Source organism: Leuciscus leuciscus, assembly GCF_965113295.1.
Source record: "Leuciscus leuciscus genome assembly, chromosome: 16".
NCBI lineage: Eukaryota > Metazoa > Chordata > Actinopteri > Cypriniformes > Leuciscidae > Leuciscus > Leuciscus leuciscus.
Window position 1 is genome coordinate 41,650,023 of NC_138740.1, and position 17,601 is coordinate 41,667,623.

The window sequence follows — 17,601 nt, forward strand, 5'->3', positions numbered from 1 at the left end:
ACACAGTTACTGGGTTTCACTTTTCAAGTTTTCTAAGTTGGTAGAAGCACCAGGACCCGATTATAGCACTTAAATGCGGAAAAAGTCAGATTTTCATGTTATGTCCCCTTTAAAGTCCCATGTGGAGCACTGAGACATTATGCTAATGAGCTCGACTCTGATTGGTCAGGGATCTGTACGCCCAGTTTCTGAGAGAGATGATCATCCAGCCAGGAATCGCCAAGGCAAACCTGGGCGTGTCTCGAGAAGACGTGACGCTGGAGGATCACGTGAGTGTGAGCGCTTTCCAGGACAGGATGTGTGTGTGTGTGTGCGTGTGTGTGTGCGTGCGTGTGTGTGTGCGTGTGTGTGTGCGTGTGTGTGTGCGTGTGTGTGTGCGTGTGTGCGTGTGTGTGTGTGTGTGTGTGTGCGTGTGTGTGTGCGTGTGTGTGTGCGTGTGTGTGTGCGTGTGTGTGTGTGTGTGTGTGTGTGTGTGACGCTCTCGTCTCTCGTCTCCAGCCGCTGAACCCAAACCCAGACAGCCGCTGGAACACCTACTTCAAAGACAACGAGGTTCTGCTGCAGATTGATAAAGACGTCAGGTGCTTCATCACTTCCTCTGTGTGTGTGTGTGTGTGAGAGAGAGAGAGAGAGAGAGAGAGGGAGAGAGTGTGTGTGTGTGTATGTGTGTGTGTGTGTGTGTGTGTGTGTGTGTGTGTGTGTGTGTGTGTGTGTGTGTGTGATGAAGGCATTTCATTAAATAACAGGTTTGACTAAATTAATCTTTGAATCAGATTCATCTCCATATTAAATGTTCAAGCATTTCTCCCTTTACTTCCACATTTGCTGATTCAGATTAATATTAATGATAAAAATTAATATTTATTGAAAAAATAATAATGTTCAAGCATTTTACCTTTCTAACTTTTACATCCATGTATTGATTCAGATTAATGTAAGTGTTGAAGTATTTAAGTGCTGTCTGTGAATGAGTGTCAGTGAGCGTGAGCGTGAGTGAGGGTCAGCGAGCGTGAGTGAGCGTGAGTGAGCGTGAGCGAGCGTCAGTGAGGGTCAGTGAGCGTGAGTGAGCGTGAGTGAGCGTCAGTGAGGGTGAGTGAGCGTGAGTGAGCGTGAGTGAGCGTGAGTGAGCGTGAGTGAGCGTGAGTGAGCGTGAGTGAGCGTGAGTGAGCGTGAGTGAGCGTGAGTGAGCGTGAGTGAGTGTGAGTGAGTGAGCGTGAGTGAGCGTGAGTGAGCGTGAGTGAGCGTGAGTGAGCGTCAGTGAGGGTGAGTGAGCGTGAGTGAGCGTGAGTGAGCGTGAGTGAGCGTGAGTGAGCGTGAGTGAGCGTGAGTGAGCGTGAGTGAGCGTGAGTGAGCGTGAGTGAGCGTGAGTGAGCGTGAGTGAGCGAGCGTGAGCGAGCGTGCGTGAGCGAGCGTGCGTGAGCGAGCGTGCGTGAGCGAGCGTGAGTGAGCGAGCGTGAGCGTGAGTGAGCGTGAGTGAGCGTGAGTGAGCGTGAGTGAGCGTGAGTGAGCGTGAGTGAGCGTGAGTGAGCGAGCGTGAGCGAGCGAGCGTGAGTGAGCGTGAGTGAGCGTGAGTGAGCGTGAGTGAGCGTGAGTGAGCGTGAGTGAGCGTGAGTGAGCGTCAGTGAGGGTGAGTGAGCGTGAGTGAGCGTGAGTGAGCGAGCGTGAGTGAGCGAGCGTGAGTGAGCGAGCGTGAGTGAGCGAGCGTGAGTGAGCGTGAGTGAGCGTGAGTGAGCGTGAGTGAGCGTGAGTGAGCGTGAGTGAGCGTGAGTGAGCGTGAGTGAGCGTGAGTGAGCGTGAGTGAGCGTGAGTGAGCGAGCGTGAGTGAGCGAGCGTGAGTGAGCGAGCGTGAGTGAGTGAGCGTCAGTGAGCGTGAGTGAGCGTCAGTGAGCGTGAGTGAGCGTCAGTGAGGGTGAGTGAGCGTGAGTGAGCGTGAGTGAGCGTGAGTGAGCGTGAGTGAGCGAGCGTGAGTGAGCGTGAGTAAGCGTGAGTGAGCGTGAGTGAGTGAGCGTGAGTGAGTGAGCGTGAGTGAGTGAGCGTGAGTGAGTGAGCGTGAGTGAGTGAGCGTGAGTGAGTGAGCGTGAGTGAGTGAGCGTGAGTGAGTGAGCGTGAGTGAGTGAGCGTGAGTGAGCGTGAGTGAGTGTCAGTGAGGGTCAGTGAGCGTGAGTGAGGGTCAGAGAGTGAGCGTGAGTGAGCGAGCGAGAGTGAGCGTGAGTGAGCGAGCGTGAGTGAGGGTCAGTGAGGGTCAGTGAGCGTGCGTCAGTGAGCGAGCGTCAGTGAGCGTGAGTGTCAGTGAGCGTCACATGAGTTGTGATGAATATTAATTTATGTGTGTGTGTGTGTCAGGCGCTTGTACCCAGACATGGCGTTCTTCCAGCGTCCCACAGAGTTTCCCTGTCAGCTGATACTGGATCCTCAGAACGAGTACGAGACGCTGAGGCGGCGTGTGGAGCAGACCACGCTCAAGGCCCAGACGGTGGGCCGGAACCGCAGCGGCGTCACTAATGTGAGTGAGTGTGTGTGTGTGGAGCAGATCATGCAGCTGTGTCACTAACGTGAGTGAGTGAGTTAGTGTGTGTGTGTGGAGCAGATCACGCAGCTGCGTCACGAACGTGACTGTGTGTGTGTGTGTGTGTGGAGCAGATCACGCAGCTGCGTCACTAACGTGACTGTGTGTGTGTGGAGCAGATCACGCAGCTGCGTCACTAACGTGAGTTCTCAGAGTGAGTTCTCAGAGTGAGTTCTCAGAGTGAGTTCTCAGAGTGAGTTCTCAGAGTGAGTTCTCAGAGTGAGTTCTCAGAGTGAGTTCTCAGAGTGAGTTCTCAGAGTGAGTTCTCAGAGTGAACGTTTTATAGGAGTGAGTTATAAGTGTGTGTGTGAGTGTGTTCTGATGTGTCTGCTCTCCCTCCAGGTCAGTTCTCCAGGGAAGGCCTTAAACCTGTATCCCTCCAACGAGTATGAGGTGCTTCCCAACGGATGCGAGGCGCACTGGGAAGTGGTGGAGCGGATTCTCTTCATCTACGCCAAACTGAACCCGGGCATCGCGTATGTGCAGGGCATGAACGAGATCGTGGGTCCCATCTACTACACCTTCGCCACCGACCCCAACAGCCAGTGGAAGGGTAACCCTCTCACTGCTTCCTGCACTGCAAACATGCTTTTCCTACTCAGTGTGTTCGTCTTGTTTCCAGTCTAAATATCTAAACATTCTTAAATCAAGAAGTATTTGCTAGAGAAGTAAACTGACATAAGAAAATACTGTCTTGTTTTCTGATATAAAAAAAAGTAAATTGAGTTTTTACTTCTTTTTTTTAAGCAAAATGATCTGCCAATGATGTAAGAAAAATAATAGTGTTTTCCATTTGAATTCAGTTTTTTATTTATTTTATTTTTATTGGCAGATAATTTATCTTGTTTTAAAGGTGGAGAAAGTCGTTTTTGAAATATGCTGTTGGCCAATGTTGATGTTTGAAATCAACCCAAACAAACACACACCGCTGCTTCATTGCTCCGCCTCCAGTCGGTCCCTGATCCCCTGCGAGTCGAGTGCATGAACACCGACACTGAACACCGCATTCACTAGCAGTCGACAGCGCAACTCTCACTAGCTGTCCTGTTACACACGCACTCCAGAGAGGGTGTCTGTTCATCATAGCAAAAGCACAACAGAATAATGATTCACGGAAAATAAAACGCAGATGATGAAAACAAATGAACACAATAGTGATTACAAACAAGAGTTGTTATTTACAGCACAGCAGCTCCAGACACACAGTAACACTCAAACCCTGTGTTCCTCACCAGTGTTATTCACGTGTTACGACTCAAAGCGACATCCGCGTGTGTTTTCAGGCCGTCCCGCTCCGCTCTCTCCAGCGTTTCTAACATTAACACGGTCCTAAAGCTCTTGCCCAGTCAACCCTTTATTTTCTAGTGATTTCTTCTGAGCTTTTCTCTTTTGTATTGTGTCTCATCTCTATTCCTGCAGTCTTTCTTCAGTTCAGATCTCCCTCTTGCTCGTTCTCTTTCCTCCACCGTCATACACACCCTAATGCTGATTGGCTGACACGGTTGTTGTTGTGTCGGTCCGACTAACACCCAGACTGCACATTTCAAAAACGACTTACTCCACCTTTAAGCAAAAACTCACTTCATTTACTTTTTTTAACATTTTTTTTTATTAGAAAACAAGATCGAATTTCTTACGTCAATGTACTTCTCTGGTAAATGCTTCTTGATTTAAAAATGTTTCGATATTCGGACTGGAAACAAGTCAAACATACTACGTAAGAAAAGCATGTTTTGCGGTGTACTGTTGTGTATTGTGTGGATGAGTCCTAGATTAGAGTTTGGGTGTTCTTGCGTCTCAGAACACGCGGAGGCCGACACCTTCTTCTGCTTCACGAACCTGATGTCTGAGAACAGAGATAACTTCATCAAGAGCCTGGACGACTCGCAGTGCGGCATCACCTTCAAGATGGAGAGCGTGTTCTCCAAACTCAAGGAGAAGGACACCGAGCTCTACATGCGACTGGTGACAACATCTCTTTATTACTCTTTATTCTTTGATGAAATTACATGTAATTACTTATAAGGGTTTTCCAGTTTCCATCTGAGCATCTGACACTTTTTAACCCTGTTCTGATGATGATTATTAACTTCTTCGACTCCCTTGATGGAAATGGTGCTTTATTCACAAATGCTTTATGCCATATTCCAATTTTGCGCATTAGCTAAATTTGCATCTTTGGATGGAAACACAGCTATTGATATTGTGTTGACACTTATACTAACCATCTGTCTGTCTGCTTTTGTCTGTCTGTCTGTTTGTCTGTCTGCTTTTGTCTGTCTGTCTGTTTGTCTGCTTTTGTCTGTCTGTCTGTCTGTCTGTCCGTCTGTCTGTCTGTCTGTCTCACAGCAAGAGCAGAACATCAAGCCTCAGTATTTCACCTTCCGCTGGCTGACGCTGCTGCTCTCTCAGGAGTTCCTGCTTCCAGATGTTATCCGGATCTGGGATTCACTCTTTTCGGATCAGGATCGGTTTGAGTTCATCATCCCTGTGTGCTGCGCCATGCTCACGTAAGATCAGTCACACACACACACACACTCACACACTTAATCTTCAGTAATCTTATATATTTGACTGCTCTGACGATATTAGATGAACAACACTTGAGCTGAATTGATGTGAATAATGACTCTATTCGCTGCGTCTGGAATCTAATACTTCTCTGCTATATAGCATGTGAATAAGTAGTAAGTCTGAATACATAGTATTTGAAAAACAGTCGTGAAAAGTCCCCGGATGACCTGCTACTTCCTCTGAGATTCTGAAGTGTGCATTGGATGGAGTGCGTCCGAATTGCATTCAAAATACCCATATTCATATATAACATACTTTTTTAACAGTTGTGAAGTTTAAGTTTAGATGTAGTACCGACTCGGACAGTATGAGATTTTGTACTTTGATTTTGGATTGCTTTATAGTTAAAACAGAATTAGTCTCACATTTGATGAAGTTTCATCACTGATTCTGATATTTTCCTGTTTATTACTGTGAAACTGCTGTGAAACGATCTGGACTGTATAACACGGACTAACCTGTCCTCAGTTAGTTCACATTAGAGACCTGCACTCCCGCGGGACCCGACGCAAAACAGAGCGGCGCGGGACAAATTTTGAAAGGTCATTGCGGGAGCGGGCGGGATGATGAAGGTGCACTTGCGGGTGCGGGCGGGGGGGATGATACGCTGCACTCCCGCAAATTAAATATGAGTGTAAAGTAAAATATATAAATGATTAAAGTAGCGTACATAATTTGTTGTTGTGAGGGAGATTCTGTTTGGCAGCAATAAAAACGTTTTAAGCAGCCTAAACTTGGATGTTGTCGTTTGGGGTAGGGCGGGGCCTAATCTCACGCACACTTGTTTAGAGACAATTCCTTCCCGCTGCTCCGTGTTCGAATTCGAAAGCTTCAAGTTCAAAATAGACAGCATGGACGAGGAAAAGAGCACCTCTAGTGCTTCAGATATAGGCCTAAGGGCTTCAGATGTAAGCACTTCTCTAAAGAAAGGCACATTTACTACAAAAAAAATATCACGAAACCTCAAATCAGACATTTGGCAGTCTTTTTCGGTTGTGCATGATGGAGAGGGGAATCAACTACCTTTTGCCTGCTGCGATAAATGCCAAAAGGTGTTAACATACAACGGACACAAATCGTATTTTTTTCCAAGACCTTTCGTGAGACAGAAAGTGAACATACATTTGCAGGCGGGAGCGGGACATATCACAGATGCGGGCGGGAGCGGGACTAAAAATGACAAATCTTTGCGGGAGCGGGACTGAACACTGCGGGAGCGGGCGGGAGCGGGACTGAAAATTGTGTCCCGCGCAGGTCTCTAGTTCACATTGGCTGGTTTTTCCTCAGTGCTTTAAAGTCTTTGTGTTTTTGCAGACTGATTCGAGATCAGTTACTGGCTGGAGACTTTACAACCAATATGAGATTGCTGCAGGTAACACACACACACACACACACACACACACACACACACACAGGCTAATATCGCCCTCTAACCTCCCCTCTATCTGCTGCTTTTCAGGATTATCCCATCTCTGATGTTCATGCCATCCTCATTAAAGCTAAAGAACTGCAGGAAGGCTTGTAGCCACGCCCCCAGGCTCCGCCCCCTCAGGCCCCGCCCCCAGCCTGATGACTGACAGCAGTGCCGCCCATCCGACCCGGGTGGGATCCATCGTTTGCCTTTGTGTGATTGAGCGTTTGGTCTTACCGTCTCTCAGGTAGACGAGTGTGAGAGAGTGTGTGTATGTATGTGAGTGACTGTGTTTACTGTTGAACGCTTATAAAGACCAACACACTGACACACACACTCACACACACTGCAGACGGGACTCCAGGAACACTCCAGAACTCTGATCTTAATTACTACAGTATAAATACTGAAGAGAACAAAAGATTCATCACATCCACAGTGTTTGATGGACTTTATACGGCTGTATTTATATCAGTGATTGTTTACTGTCTCTGTTTTGTTTAATACTTGATCACATATCTTTCACAAATGAACAAAATCCTGACTGCAGATTGTTGGGGATTCTCCGGTTCATCCGTGAGCGAATCAAAGCTTCATGCAGGATTTCCCTGACCCAGAGGAGTGTGTGTTCATCCGACGTGTGGCTTCCTTCAGAAACTCCAGCATGAGCTCATCTTTCAGATGAAATGGCGTTAGTATCCCATCATCCCTCTCTTTAGATGCGTAACCAGTCAATCTTCCACTAATAATAATAATGCATTAGTTTCGTCACACTAATAATGACTGAGCGCTCGGTGTTTGTTTGAGGGAACTTCTGCTCAGATTTTATGATGGGTTTTTATAAATGTGTTGCAATTCCCCTTTTTTTAACTGTCATGTTGTTTTTGTATTTTAAATCCTGTTGGAAAATGAAGGACGGAGTTATGCTCTTCTTCTTTTAGTCTCTTTGTTGAATGTCTGGCCACACGTGTCTTTCTGTAACCGTTCCTTCATTATGTACATTTGAAAAGGATTGTTTTTCTTTTGCATGTGAAGATGTTTTTGTATGAAGGCACCTGTAGTTCTTGCCATTGTATATCAATGTTTTTACAGTGCTTGCACAATAAAAAAAAATTAAATCTCAAAATGTCCATATTATTAAAGTCTAGAACGTTCCTGTGAAGGTGCGTTCACATCCGTCACACACCAGCATAAAGTTCATCTGAAATTGCCAACATCGCTCGTTTTATCTCTGCAAATCAGTGCGACTGGTCCTTTATCTCAGCGAATCAGTGCGACTGGTCCTTTATCTCAGCGAATCAGTGCGACTGGTCCTTTATCTCAGCGAATCAGTGCGACTGGTCCTTTATCTCAGCAACTGTGCACTGCATGAGCGACAGAAACACATTTAACGAGCATGAAATTAAACTCACCACATCTATTTTATAAACTCACATTATTGACCTTGTGATCAATTCATCTGTGCATTTTCACTTTTTAAAAATGTTTGACTTTGTAATGCTTAATCGCAATATCTTAAATGGATCTTCCAGTAATTTCGTGTGTGTATGTCCGCCTGTCTGTATGTGTCTGACTGTCTCTCTCTGTGTGTGTGTGTGTGTGTGTGTGTGTGTGTCCGCCTGTCTGTATGTGTCTGACTGTCTCTCTCTGTGTGTGTGTGTGTGTGTGTGTGTGTGTGTGTGTGTCCGCCTGTCTGTCTGTGTCTGACTGTCTCTCTGTGTGTGTGTGTGTGTGTGTGTGTGTGTCCACCTGTCTGTCTGTGTGTGTGTGTGTGTGTGTGCGTCCGTCTGTCTGTGTGTGTGTGTCTGTGTGTATGTCCGTGCGACTGTCTGTGTGTGTGTGTGTGTGTGTGTGTGTGTGTGTGTCCGTCCATCTATGTGTGTGTGTGTCTGTCTGTCTGTCTGTCTGTCTGTCTGTCTGTGTGTCTGTCTGTCTGTCTGTCTGTGTGTTTCCGCCTGTCTGTGTGTGTGTGTGTGTGTGTGTGTGTGTGTCTGTCTGTCTGTCCGTCTGTGTGTATCTGTCTGCCTGCCTGTCTGTGTGTGTCCGTCCATCTGTCTCTGTGTGTGTGTCTGTCTGTCTGTTTCCGTCTGTCTGTGTGCGTCGGTCTGTCTGTGTGTGTGTGTGTGTGTGTGTGTCCGTCCGTCCGTCCGTCCGTCCGTCCGTCCGTCCGTCTGTGTGTGTCAGTCCGTCTGTGTGTGTGTGTCCGCCTGTCTGTGTGTGTCAGTCCGTCTGTCTGTGTGTGTCAGTCCGCCTGTCTGTCTGTGTGTCCGTCTGTCTGTGTCCGTCTGTGTGTGTGTCCACCTGTGTGTGTCCGCCTGTCTGTCTGTCTGTGTGTGTGTGTGTGTGTGTGTGTGTGTCCGTCCGTCTGTCTGTGTCCGTCCGTCTGTCTGTGTGTGTCAGTCCGCCTGTCTGTGTGTGTCAGTCCGCCTGTCTGTGTGTCAGTCCGCCTGTCTGTGTGTGTCAGTCTGCCTGTCTGTGTGTGTCAGTCCGTCTGTGTGTGTCAGTCCGCCTGTCTGTCTGTGTGTCCGTCTGTCTGTGTCCGTCTGTGTGTGTGTCCACCTGTGTGTGTCCGCCTGTCTGTCTGTGTGTGTGTCCGCCTGTCTGTGTGTGTGTGTGTGTGTGTGTGTGTGTGTCCGTCCGTCTGTCTGTGGGTGTGTCCGTCTGTCTGTGTGTGTGTGTCTCTCTGTGTGTCTCTGTGTGTCCATTTGTGTGTGCCCGTACAACTGTCCGTGTATGTCCGACAGTCTGTATGTATGTCCGACTGTCTGTGTGTGTGTGTGTGTGTGTGTGTGTGTCCATCTGTCTGTGTGTCCGCCTGTCTGTGTGTGTCCGTCCGTCTGTGTGTGTGTGTGTGTGTCTGTCTGTCTGTCCGTCCGTCTGTGTGTATCTGTCTGCCTGCCTGCCTGTCTGTCTGTGTGTGTGTGTGTGTCAGTCCGCCTGTCTGTGTGTGTCAGTCCGTCTGTGTGTGTCAGTCCGCCTGTCTGTGTGTGTGTGTCAGTCTTCCTGTCTGTGTGTGTCAGTCCGCCTGTCTGTCTGTGTGTCCGTCTGTGTGTGTGTCCGTCCATCTGTCTGTGTGCACCTGTGTGTGTCCGCCTGTCTGTGTGTGTGTGTGTGTGTGTGTGTGTGTCCGTCTGTCTGTGTGTGTCCACCTGTCTGTGTATGTCTGTACGACTGTCTGTGTGTGTGTGTGTCTGTTTGTGTCCATCTGTCTGTGTGTGTGTGTGTGTGTGTCTGTCTGTCCGTCTGTGTGTATCTGTCTGCCTGCCTGTCTGTGTGTTTCCGCCTGTCTGTGTGTGTGTGTGTGTGTCCGTCCGTCCGTCCGTGTGTGTGTGTGTGTCCGCCTGTCTGTGTGTGTCAGTCCGTCTGTCTGTGTCTGCCTGTGTGTGCCTGACTTTCTGTGTGTCCGTCCGTCCGTCTGTGTGTGTGTCCGCCTGTCTGTGTGTGTGTGTGTGTGTGTGTGTGTGTGTCCGCCTGTCTGTCTGTGTGTGTGTCCGCCTGTCTGTCTGTGTGTGTGTGTGTGTGTGTGTGTCCGTCCGTCTGTCTGTGTGTGTGTCCACCTGTCTGTGTGTGTGTGTGTGTGTGTGTCCATTTGTGTGTGCCCGTACAACTGTCCGTGTGTGTGTGTGTGTGTGTGTCCATCTATGTGTCCAGCTGTCTGTGTGTGTTCGCCTGTCTGTGTGTGTGTGTGTGTCCGTCCGTCTGTCTGTCTGTGTGTGTGTGTCCATCTATGTGTCCATCTGTCTGTGTGTGTCAGTCCGTCTGTCTGTGTCTGCCTGTGTGTGCCTGACTTTCTGTGTGTCCGTCCGTCCGTCTGTGTGTGTGTCCATCTGTCTGTGTCCACCTGTGTGTGTCCGCCTGTCTGTCTGTGTGTGTGTCCGCCTGTCTGTCTGTGTGTGTGTGTCCGTCCGTCTGTCTGTGTGTGTGTCCACCTGTCTGTGTGTGTGTGTGTGTGTGTGTGTCCATTTGTGTGTGCCCGTACAACTGTCCGTGTGTGTGTGTGTGTCCATCTGTCTGTGTGTGTTCGCCTGTCTGTCTGTGTGTGTGTGTGTGTGTGTGTGTGTCCGTCCGTCTGTGTGTGTGTGTCCATCTATGTGTCCATCTGTCTGTGTGTGTCCGCCTGTCTGTCTGTCTGTGGGTGTGTCCGTCCGTCTGTGTGTGTGTGTGTCCATCTATGTGTCCATCTGTCTGTGTGTGTCCGCCTGTCTGTGTGTGTCCGCCTGTCTGTCTGTGGGTGTGTCCGTCCGTCTGTCTGTGTGTGTCAGTCCGCCTGTCTGTGTGTGTCAGTCCGCCTGTCTGTGTGTGTCAGTCCGTCTGTGTCCGTCCGTCCGTCCGTCCGTCCGTCCGTCTGTCTGTCTGTGTCTGCCTGTGTGTGTCCGTCCATCTGTCTGTGTGTCCACCTGTCTGTGTGTGTGTGTGTGTGTGTGTGTGTGTCTGTCTGTCTGTCTGTCTGTCTGTGTCTGTCTGTCTGTCTGTCTGTGTGTTTCCGCCTGTCTGTGTGTCCGTCCGTCTGTCTGTGTTTCCGCCTGTCTGTGTGTCCGTCCGTCTGTCTGTGTGTGTGTGTGTGTGTGTGTGTGTGTGTGTGTGTGTGTGTGTGTCTGTCTGTCCGTCTGTGTGTATCTGTCTGCCTGCCTGTCTGTGTGTTTCCGCCTGTCTGTGTGTGTCCGTCCATCTGTCTCTGTGTGTGTGTCTGTCTGTGTGTTTCCGTCTGTCTGTGTGCGTCCGTCCGTCTGTCTGTGTGTGTGTGTGTGTGTGTCCGTCCGTCCGTCCGCCTGTCTGTGTGTGTCCGCCTGTCTGTGTGTGTCCGCCTGTCTGTGTGTGTCAGTCCGTCTGTGTGTGTCAGTCCGTCTGTCTGTGTGTGTCAGTCCGTCTGTCTGTGTGTGTCAGTCCGTCTGTCTGTGTGTGTGTGTGTCTGCCTGTCTGTGTGTGTCAGTCCGTCTGTCTGTGTGTGTGTGTGTGTGTCAGTCCGTCTGTGTGTCAGTCCGCCTGTCTGTGTGTGTGTCCGTCTGTCTGTGTCCGTCTGTCTGTGTGTCCACCTGTGTGTGTCCGCCTGTCTGTCTGTGTGTCCGTCTGTCTGTGTGTGTCAGTCCGTCTGTCTGTGTGTGTCAGTCCGTCTGTGTGTCAGTCCGCCTGTCTGTGTGTGTCAGTCCGTCTGTCTGTGTGTGTGTGTGTCTGCCTGTCTGTGTGTGTCAGTCCGTCTGCCTGTCTGTGTGTGTCAGTCCGTCTGTGTGTCAGTCCGCCTGTCTGTGTGTGTGTCCGTCTGTATGTGTCCGTCTGTCTGTGTGTCCACCTGTGTGTGTCCGCCTGTCTGTCTGTGTGTCCGTCTGTCTGTGTGTGTCAGTCCGTCTGTCTGTGTGTGTCAGTCCGTCTGTGTGTCAGTCCGCCTGTCTGTGTGTGTCAGTCCGTCTGTCTGTGTGTGTCAGTCCGTCTGTCTGTGTGTGTGTGTCTGCCTGTCTGTGTGTGTCTGTCTGTGTGTGTGTGTGTGTGTCAGTCCGTCTGTGTGTCAGTCCGCCTGTCTGTGTGTGTGTCCGTCTGTCTGTGTCCGTCTGTCTGTGTGTCCACCTGTGTGTGTCCGCCTGTCTGTCTGTGTGTCCGTCTGTCTGTGTGTGTCAGTCCGTCTGTCTGTGTGTGTCAGTCCGTCTGTGTGTCAGTCCGCCTGTCTGTGTGTGTCAGTCCGTCTGTCTGTGTGTGTGTGTCTGCCTGTCTGTGTGTGTCAGTCCGTCTGCCTGTCTGTGTGTGTCAGTCCGTCTGTGTGTCAGTCCGCCTGTCTGTGTGTGTGTCCGTCTGTATGTGTCCGTCTGTCTGTGTGTCCACCTGTGTGTGTCCGCCTGTCTGTCTGTGTGTCCGTCTGTCTGTGTGTGTCAGTCCGTCTGTCTGTGTGTGTCAGTCCGTCTGTGTGTCAGTCCGCCTGTCTGTGTGTGTCAGTCCGTCTGTCTGTGTGTGTCAGTCCGTCTGTCTGTGTGTCAGTCCGTCTGTCTGTGTGTGTCAGTCCGTCTGTCTGTGTGTGTCAGTCCGTCTGTGTGTCAGTCCGCCTGTCTATGTGTGTGTCCGTCTGTCTGTGTCCGCCTGTCTGTCTGTGTGTGTCCGCCTGTCTGTCTGTGTGTCCGTCTGTCTGTGTGTGTCAGTCCGCCTGTCTGTCTGTGTGTCCACCTGTGTGTGTCCGCCTGTCTGTCTGTGTGTGTGTCCGCCTGTGTGTGTGTGTGTGTGTGTGTGTGTGTGTCCGTCCGTCTGTCTGTGGGTGTGTCCGTCTGTCTGTGTGTGTGTGTGTCTGTGTGTCCATTTGTGTGTGCCCGTACAACTGTCCGTGTATGTCCGACAGTCTGTATGTATGTCCGCCTGTCTGTGTGTGTGTCTCCATCTGTCTGTGTGTCCATCTGTCTGTGTGTCCGCCTGTCTGTCTGTGTGTGTGTGTGTGTGTGTGTGTGTCCGTCCGTCTGTCTGTCTGTCTCCACCTGTCTGTGTGTATGTCCGTACAACTGTCTGTGTGTGTGTGTGTGTGTGTGTCTGTGTCCTTCATCTATGTGTGTGTCTTGTGTGTTTGTATCCCCGTATGAATGTCTGTGTGTGTCCACTTGTGTGTGCCTGTACAACTGTCCGTGTGTATGTCCAACTGTCTGTGTGTGTGTGTCCATCTATGTGTCCATCTGTCTGTGTGTGTCCGCCTGTCTGTCTGTCTGTGTGTGTGTGTGTGTGTGTGTGTCCGTCCGTCTGTCTGTCTGTGTGTATGTCTGTACGACTGTCTGTGTGTGTGTGTGTGTCTGTGTCCGTCCATCTATGTGTGTGTCTTGTGTGTTTGTATCCCCGTATGAATGTCTGTCTGTGTCTGTGTCTGTGTGTGTGTGTCCATTTGTGTGTGCCCGTACAACTGTCCGTGTGTATGTCCGACTGTCTGTGTGTGTGTCCATCTATGTGTCCATCTGTCTGTGTGTGTCCGCCTGTCTGTGTATGTCCAACTGTCTGTGTGTGTATGTGTCCATCTGTCTGTGTGTGTCCGCCTGTCTGTCTGTGTGTGTGTCCGTCCGTCCGTCTGTCTGTCTGTGGGTGTGTCCGTCCGTCTGTCTGTCTGTCTGTCTCCACCTGTCTGTGTGTATGTCTGTACGACTGTCTGTGTGTGTGTGTGTGTGTGTGTGTGTGTGTGTGTCTGTGTCCGTCCATCTATGTGTGTGTCTTGTGTGTTTGTATCCCCGTATGAATGTCTGTGTGTGTCTGTGTGTGTATGTCCGACTGTCTGTGTGTGTGTGTGTGTGTGTGTGTGTGTGTGTGTGTGTGTGTGTATGTCCGACTGTTTGTCTGTGTCCGTTTGTCTGACTATCTCTGTGTGTGTGTGTGTGTGTGTGTGTGTGTGTGTGTGTCTCTGACTGTGTGTGTGTCTCTGACTGTCTGTGTGTGTGTGTGTGTGTGTGTGTGTGTGTGTCTGTCTGTCTGTCTGTCTGTCTGTGTTTCCGCCTGTCTGTGTGTCCGTCCGTCTGTCTGTGTGTGTCTGTCTGTCTGTCTGTCTGTCTGTCTGTGTGTGTGTGTCCGTCCGTCCGTCCGTGTGTGTGTGTGTGTGTGTGTCAGCCTGACTTTCTGTGTGTGTGTCAGTCCGTCTGTGTGTGTGTGTGTGTGTGTGTCTGTGTCCGTCCATCTATGTGTGTGTCTTGTGTGTTTGTATCCCCGTATGAATGTCTGTGTGTGTCTGTGTGTGTATGTCCGACTGTCTGTGTGTGTGTGTGTGTGTGTGTGTGTGTGTGTGTGTGTGTGTGTGTCCAACTGTCTGTCTGTGTGTTCATCTGTGTGTGTCTCCGACTCTCTGCGTGTGTGTCTCCGACTGTCTGTGTGTGTGTGTGTGTGTGTGTGTGTCTCCGACTGTCTGTCTGTGTGTGTGTGTGTGTGTGTGTGTGTGTGTGTCTGTCTGTCTGTCTGTCTGTCTGTGTTTCCGCCTGTCTGTGTGTCCGTCCGTCTGTGTGTGTCTGTCTGTCTGTCTGTCTGTGTGTGTGTGTGTGTGTGTGTGTGTGTCCGTCCGTCCGTCCGTGTGTGTGTGTGTGTGTGTGTGTGTCAGCCTGACTTTCTGTGTGTGTGTCCGTCCGTCTGTGTGTGTGTGTGTGTGTGTGTGTGTGTGTCCACCTGTCTGTCTGTGTGTGTGTGTGTGTGTGTGTGTGTGTGTGTGTGTGTGTCCATTTGTGTGTGCCTGTACAACTGTCCGTGTATGTCCGACAGTCTGTGTGTGTGTCCATCTTTGTGTCCATCTGTCTGTGTGTGTCAGTCCGCCTGTCTGTGTGTGTCAGTCCGCCTGTCTGTGTGTGTCCGCCTGTCTGTGTCAGTCCGTCCGTCCGTGTGTGTGTGTGTGTGTGTGTGTCCGACTGTCTGTGTGTGTGTCCCCATCTGTGTATGTCCGTACGACTGTCTGTGTGTGTGTGTGTCTGACTGTCTGTCTGTCTGTGTGTGTGTCCAATTGTCTGTCTGTGTGTTCATCTGTGTGTGTCTCCGACTCTCTGTGTGTGTGTGTCTCTGACTGTCTGTGTGTGTGTGTCTCTGACTGTCTGTCTGTCTGTCTGTCTGTGTGTGTGTGTGTGTGTGTGTGTCTCCGACTGTCTGTCTGTGTGTGTGTGTCTCTGTCTGTGTGTGTGTGTCTCTGTGTGTGTGTGTGTCTCCGACTGTCTGTGTGTGTCTCCGACTGTCTGTGTGTGTGTGTGTCTCCGACTGTCTCTCTGTCTGTCTGTCTGTCTGTGTGTGTGTGTGTGTGTGTGTGTCTCCGACTGTCTGTCTGTGTGTGTGTGTCTCTGTGTGTGTGTGTGTGTGTGTTTCTGTCTGTGTGTGTGTGTCCCCGACTGTCTGTGTGTGTATGTGTCTCCGACTGTCTGTGTGTGTGTCTCCGACTGTCTGTGTGTGTCCCCGACTGTCTGTGTGTGTGTCTCCGACTGTCTGTGTGTGTGTCCCCGACTGTCTGTGTGTGTGTGTGTGTGTGTGTGTGTGTGTCTCCGACTGTCTCTCTGTCTGTCTGTCTGTGTGTGTGTCTCCGACTGTCTGTCTGTGTGTGTGTGTGTGTGTGTGTGTGTCTCTGTGTGTGTGTGTGTTTCTGTCTGTGTGTGTGTGTCCCCGACTGTCTGTGTGTGTGTGTGTCTCCGACTGTCTGTGTGTGTGTCTCCGACTGTCTGTGTGTGTGTCCCCGACTGTCTGTGTGTGTGTCCCCGACTGTCTGTGTGTGTGTCTCCGACTGTCTGTGTGTGTGTCCCCGACTGTCTGTGTGTGTGTGTGTGTGTGTGTGTGTTTCCGACTGTCTGTGTTTGTGTCCCCGACTGTCTGTGTGTGTCCGTGTCTGTGTGTGTCCCCGACTGCCTGTGTGTGTGTCTGTGTGTGTGTTTGTGTGTCCCCGACTGTCTGTGTGTGTGTCCAACTGTCTGTGTGTGTCCGTCTCTCTGTGTGTGTGTGAGTGAGTACACTTGTCTGTGTGTCTGTTTGTCTGCCTGTCTGTGTGTGTGTGTCCGTCTGTGTGTGTGTGTGTGTGTGTGTGTGTGTGTGAGTACACTTGTCTGTGTGTCTGTGTTTGTCTGTCTGTCTGTCTGTCTGTGTGTGTGTGTGTGTGTGTCCGACTGTCTCTGTGTGTGTGTGTGTGTGTGTGTGTGTGTGTGTGTGTGTGTGTGTGTGTGTGTGTGTCCGTCTGTGTGTGTGTGTGTGTGTGTGTGTGTGTGTGAGTACACTTGTCTGTGTGTCTGTGTTTGTCTGTCTGTGTGTGTGTGTGTGTGTGTGTGTGTGTGTGTGTGTCCGCATCTGTCTGTCTGTGTGTGTGTGTGTGTGTGTGTGTATCCGACTGTGTGTGTGAGTGTGTGTGTGTGTGTGTCCAACTGTCTGTCCGACTGTCTCTGTGTGATTGTCTGTCTGTGTGTGTGTGTCCGACTGTTTGTGTGTCCAACTGTCTGTCCGACTGTCTCTGTGTGTGTGTGTGTGTCCGACTGTCTCTGTGTGTGTGTGTGTGTGTGTGTGTGTGTGTGTGTGTGTGTATCCGACTGTGTGTGTGTGTGTGTGTGTGTGTCCAACTGTCTGTCCGACTGTCTCTGTGTGTGATTGTCTGTGTGTGTGTGTGTGTGTCCGACTGTGTGTGTGTTTGTGTGTCCAACTGTCTGTCCGACTGTCTCTGTGTGTGTGTGTGTTTGTGTGTGTGTGTGTCCGACTGTCTCTGTGTGTGTGTGTGTCCGACTGTTTGTGTGTCCAACTGTCTGTCCGACTGTCTCTGTGTGTGTGTGTGTGTGTGTGTGTGTGTGTGTGTCCGACTGTCTCTGTGTGTGTGTGTGTGTGTGTGTGTGTGTGTGTGTGTGTGTATCCGACTGTGTGTGTGAGTGTGTGTGTGTGTGTGTGTGTGTGTGTGTGTGTCCAACTGTCTGTCTCTGTTCATCTGTCCTGTGTAAGTGAATTCAGCTGTAATGTTTGACATCTTGACAGAAGCTAAAAAAACATTTGAACACAAACTTAAAAATTCTAAATATTTATGTGCAATGTCATCAGGACAATCATGGTAGTGAAAACAGTGTTTCTTTAGTGTCATAGTTTTTAATATTTTTAATTATTTTTATTTTTGTATTTCTTTTCATTTTAAAGTTATAGTAATTCTGTTGTGTGTTTAATAAGTCTATATAGTTTTTTATAAATGTTATATTAGTTTATTTTAGCACATCAAATTAAACTGATCATGAGAAATGTTGCCTTGGCAACTAACTGAAATATTATGTTTATTTAATTTCAAGTACAGCCGAAAGCAGAAAATGTTATTTATTTTTAGGTTTTAGTTAACTATAATAACCCTGGTAATGAGGCCATGTGATAGAATACAGCATTAAACCTTTACTGTTTTAAGTATACAGTATACAGTACAGTGATGTCAGTCGAGCATCTCTGTTTCCATGGAAACTCCTCCAGCAGCGGATGCTGTCATTATCCGTACCGTGATGCTGATTCGCACTGATGCAGATAAAACACACCTGCTGTCCTGCATAATGTACATCTGATCGTGTGTGTGTGTGTGTGTGTGTGTGTGTCTGTCTTCATCTTCCGCGAGCACACACACGCCCTCCGTGCGCGT

The 17,601-nt window shown here is 49.6% G+C and overlaps 1 protein-coding gene across 2 annotated transcripts in view; it reads left to right on the plus strand.

The window, feature by feature from the left end:
• The window catches only part of tbc1d13 (TBC1 domain family, member 13), an 11,688-nt gene extending 4,011 nt beyond the window's left edge, over positions 1-7,677 (plus strand). Inside the window, exons 5-13 of one of the 2 annotated variants that reach the window (XR_014198423.1) lie at positions 170-269; positions 499-581; positions 2,344-2,503; positions 2,909-3,119; positions 4,368-4,531; positions 4,916-5,076; positions 6,455-6,512; positions 6,600-6,798; positions 7,102-7,677. Coding sequence is in view for 1 of the 2 variants with exons in the window: in XM_082140083.1 (XP_081996209.1) it covers positions 170-269; positions 499-581; positions 2,344-2,503; positions 2,909-3,119; positions 4,368-4,531; positions 4,916-5,076; positions 6,455-6,512; positions 6,600-6,665 (1,003 nt within the window). In the remaining variant the exon portion in view is untranslated. Of the gene's footprint in view, positions 1-169; positions 270-498; positions 582-2,343; positions 2,504-2,908; positions 3,120-4,367; positions 4,532-4,915; positions 5,077-6,454; positions 6,513-6,599 lie in introns of both variants that reach the window. The other variant, XM_082140083.1, reaches the window with a different exon arrangement.
• The last annotated feature ends 9,924 nt before the right edge of the window (positions 7,678-17,601 follow it).